Consider the following 3,325-nt stretch of genomic DNA (forward strand, 5'->3'; position numbering starts at 1 on the left):
GCCAAGCCTTCCCATTCAATATCAGTGCCTGACCTCACAAATGTGCTTCTGGAAGAATGGTCAAACATTCCCATAGACACTCCTAAACCTTGTGGACGGCCTTCCCAGAAGAGTTGAAGCTGTTATAGCTGCAAAGGGTGGGCCAACTCAATATTGAACCCTACAGACTAAGACTGGGATGCCATTACAGTTCATGTATGTGTGAAGGCAGGTGCTACAATACTTTTGGCATTATAGTTATATAGTTATTATATATATATATATATATATATATATATATATATATATATATATATATATATATATATACATATATATATATTTTTTTTTTTCAACATTAAGTTGTGTCTTTTGTTTCTGCCCAGAGTTCAACTCTAATAAATCTATAAATAAAACACTGAAAAATAATTAACTAGTATAATTAGACATTAAAGGTTATAAAGTGTCAACACAAAATAGGATTATGTTCTTATGTTTTATAGGAAGCTCCCATGTGAGTTCTATTGAGGGATTAGATAATTCAGACGATGCTTCATTTTCTGTAGAGATTCATTTTCCTGATGATCCGTGTTTTAGATGAATCCCAGATGACTACAGATCCAACATTTCCCCCTGTGTGCTCCGAGGATGTCAGGGGAAATTTCTGTATTATAAATATATGAATGTACGGCTGATACAACTGTATTGTGACCAGAAATGTCACACAGAATTCCTGTTATATTAATGTAATTTTTTTCAACAACATCTCTTGTCATCAGACTATCTGCCACTAAACTGATCCATTTATCTCTGATAAGTATATCTGAATCCTGAAATTTTAAAGGAGGCTGAAACTAAGGAGAATGGACATTCATTCAGCTTTTTATAATCTGACAATCTACACAAATCTTCTTTTTATTACTTTTTGAATTGTTACATTTTCAAAAAAAAATATTATAATAAGGATTATCATCTAAACTTAACAGATATAAATATTGTTTTCTGTTTCTAAAATCCATTTAACATAAATATGTCTCATGTTAGCACACTGTACTTTTTCCCTATGGTGGAACCATCATAATTCCATTTAAAGGCAGAAGCAACATTGGCAGTTTACTGTCGGAAGGGCGAACCCTCTCTCTCTGGCAGCCGTTGAGGCTTTACAAAGTCTTTGTAGAGAGGAAAGTTGACTAATTTACCAAACAGAATAACTGCCATCTCATTAAAGTATTACAATTACAATTTATAAAATTACAATTTTTGGTACCTCAGTTGCTTCTGGGATTTTAAACATTTATTTTATTATTTTGATTCTTAGATTTTAGACAAGGAATTCCAATGTTTGACATTGTACTTGGTAATAACAGTCCAGCTCATGTTTTATGCAAAAATGTATTCCTAAATGTATAATTGCAATTTTTTGGAAGAATTTTAACATTTTATATTTTGTTCATTCATTTGTCAATTATTACATGCAAAACAAAATAAAAAAAAAAAAAAACGGTTGTTATTAATATTCTTAAGTTCCTGAATATTTAGGTAAATTTGTTATAATGGGAAATGAGACAATTTTGAAGGAATTCTTTCTCTCCGGACTGTCTGATCTTCCGGCTCTTCAGTTTCCTCTCTTTCTTTTCTTCCTACTCATCTACCTTCTGACAATAATTTTCAATTTGTTAATCATCTCCCTTGCAGTCATTGACTCTCACCTCCATGTTCCTATGTATTTCTTCCTTGGGAACCTGGCCGGTTTGGACCTCTGTTGTTCCTCGGTCACCGTCCCACGTATGTTACTTGGCCTGCTCACCAAGAGAAGAAATATTTCCATAACAGCTTGTATAGCCCAAGTCTTCTTCTTTATATTCCTTGCAAATTCTGAGGTTTTTCTGTTGGCTGTCATGTCCTATGATCGATATACCGCCATTTGTCTGCCGTTACATTACACACAGATCATGAGTAGGAAAATGTGTGCACAGTTGGTGTCCATTTCGTGGTTCCTTAGTTTTCTCAATGCTTTTCTGCATTCACATTATGCCACAAGATTATCATTCTGTATCTCAAAAATTGAAAATTTCTTCTGTGACCTTCCACAGCTGTTTCAGATCTCCTGCAGTGACACCTTCATCAACATTCTGCTCGTCTTTATTGTGGGTTTCCTCCTTGCTTTTGGACCTCTATTAATGACCTTCTTATCCTATGTCTACATATTTAAAACTGTCCTGAAAATGAAAGGGAATAGAAGCAAAGTTTTCTCCACATGTACTTCTCACCTGACAGTGGTCTTCATATTTTATGGCTCCATTATGTTTAATTATTTCCAGCCAAGTACTAATCTTCACTCTACTGGTTACAAAGTTATGTCTGTTTTTTACACATCGATCATTCCTCTCCTCAATCCTCTCATTTACAGTCTGAGGAACCAGGATATAACAAAAGCATTCAAAGACTGTCTTAAGAAGGCCTTCTCTAATACAATATTAAATTTACCATAACCAAACCCACATTTCTGTTCTCTATATTATGCAATTCTGATGACTGTAAATCTCAACAGTACAAACAAATGGCCACTGCCCTTACCTATAACTTGCCCTTGCAGCAAGGAGCACATGGAGGGGCAACACATGCAAAACAAAACCAAAGAAATTCCCAGCTAAGCTTACCGACCAGCCTGCTAACCAACCAAATGATCCTGTCCAACAGTAGGTGTTAAAAACAGGGGTTTAGTTTTGCACACATTTGCAAATACATGTGTAAGATAAAAAGAGCCCCGTCAAGGCACCCCAATATTTTCTGTAGTTCTAATCCTAAATTTTGAAAGACTCCATAGTAGAAACACATGCATTATAATGGATAGGCAGAGGGCAGGTGAGCCTGGAGGGAGGTCACCTCTCCTTAAAGGCACAGGGGCACACTGGATGACCAGCACATAGCACAATGGCAGAAAAGGTGTCCAGTGCATCCCATCGCCAATATTCCAACAGTACAAACAAATGGCCACTGCCCTCACCTAGAACTGGCAATTGCAGCAAGGAGCACATGGAAGGCCACTGGATGCAAAACAAAACCAAAGAAATTCCCAGTTCAGCTTACTGACCAGCCTGCAACCAACTGGGTTGTCCCGTCTAACAGTATGTGTTAAAAATATGGGTTTAGTTTGCACACATTTGCAAATACATGCATAAGCTTCAAATTCCCATCAAGGCACCCCATTATTTAGCAAACTAAACCCCCGTTTTTAATGCATACTGTTAGACAGGATAATTTGGTTGATTGCAGTCTGGTCGGTAAGTTGAGCTAGGAATTTATTTGGTTTTGTTTTACTGAAGATCTCTTAGTTGTCAATAGG

The 3,325-nt window shown here is 36.2% G+C and overlaps 1 protein-coding gene across 1 annotated transcript; it reads left to right on the top strand.

The window, feature by feature from the left end:
* Positions 1–1,532: 1,532 nt before the first annotated feature.
* LOC309558364 (olfactory receptor 5B12-like) lies at positions 1,533–2,471 on the top strand (the record flags this gene model as incomplete). The annotated part of the gene is made up of 1 exon (XM_082261431.1): positions 1,533–2,471. The coding sequence occupies one exon, from the start codon at positions 1,533–1,535 to the stop codon at positions 2,469–2,471; it is 939 nt and encodes a 312-aa protein (XP_082117557.1).
* Between the last annotated feature and the right edge of the window lie 854 nt (positions 2,472–3,325).

The sequence above is a fragment of the Pelophylax lessonae genome (assembly GCF_965119305.1).
Source record: "Pelophylax lessonae genome assembly, chromosome: 6".
Lineage (NCBI taxonomy): Eukaryota > Metazoa > Chordata > Amphibia > Anura > Ranidae > Pelophylax > Pelophylax lessonae.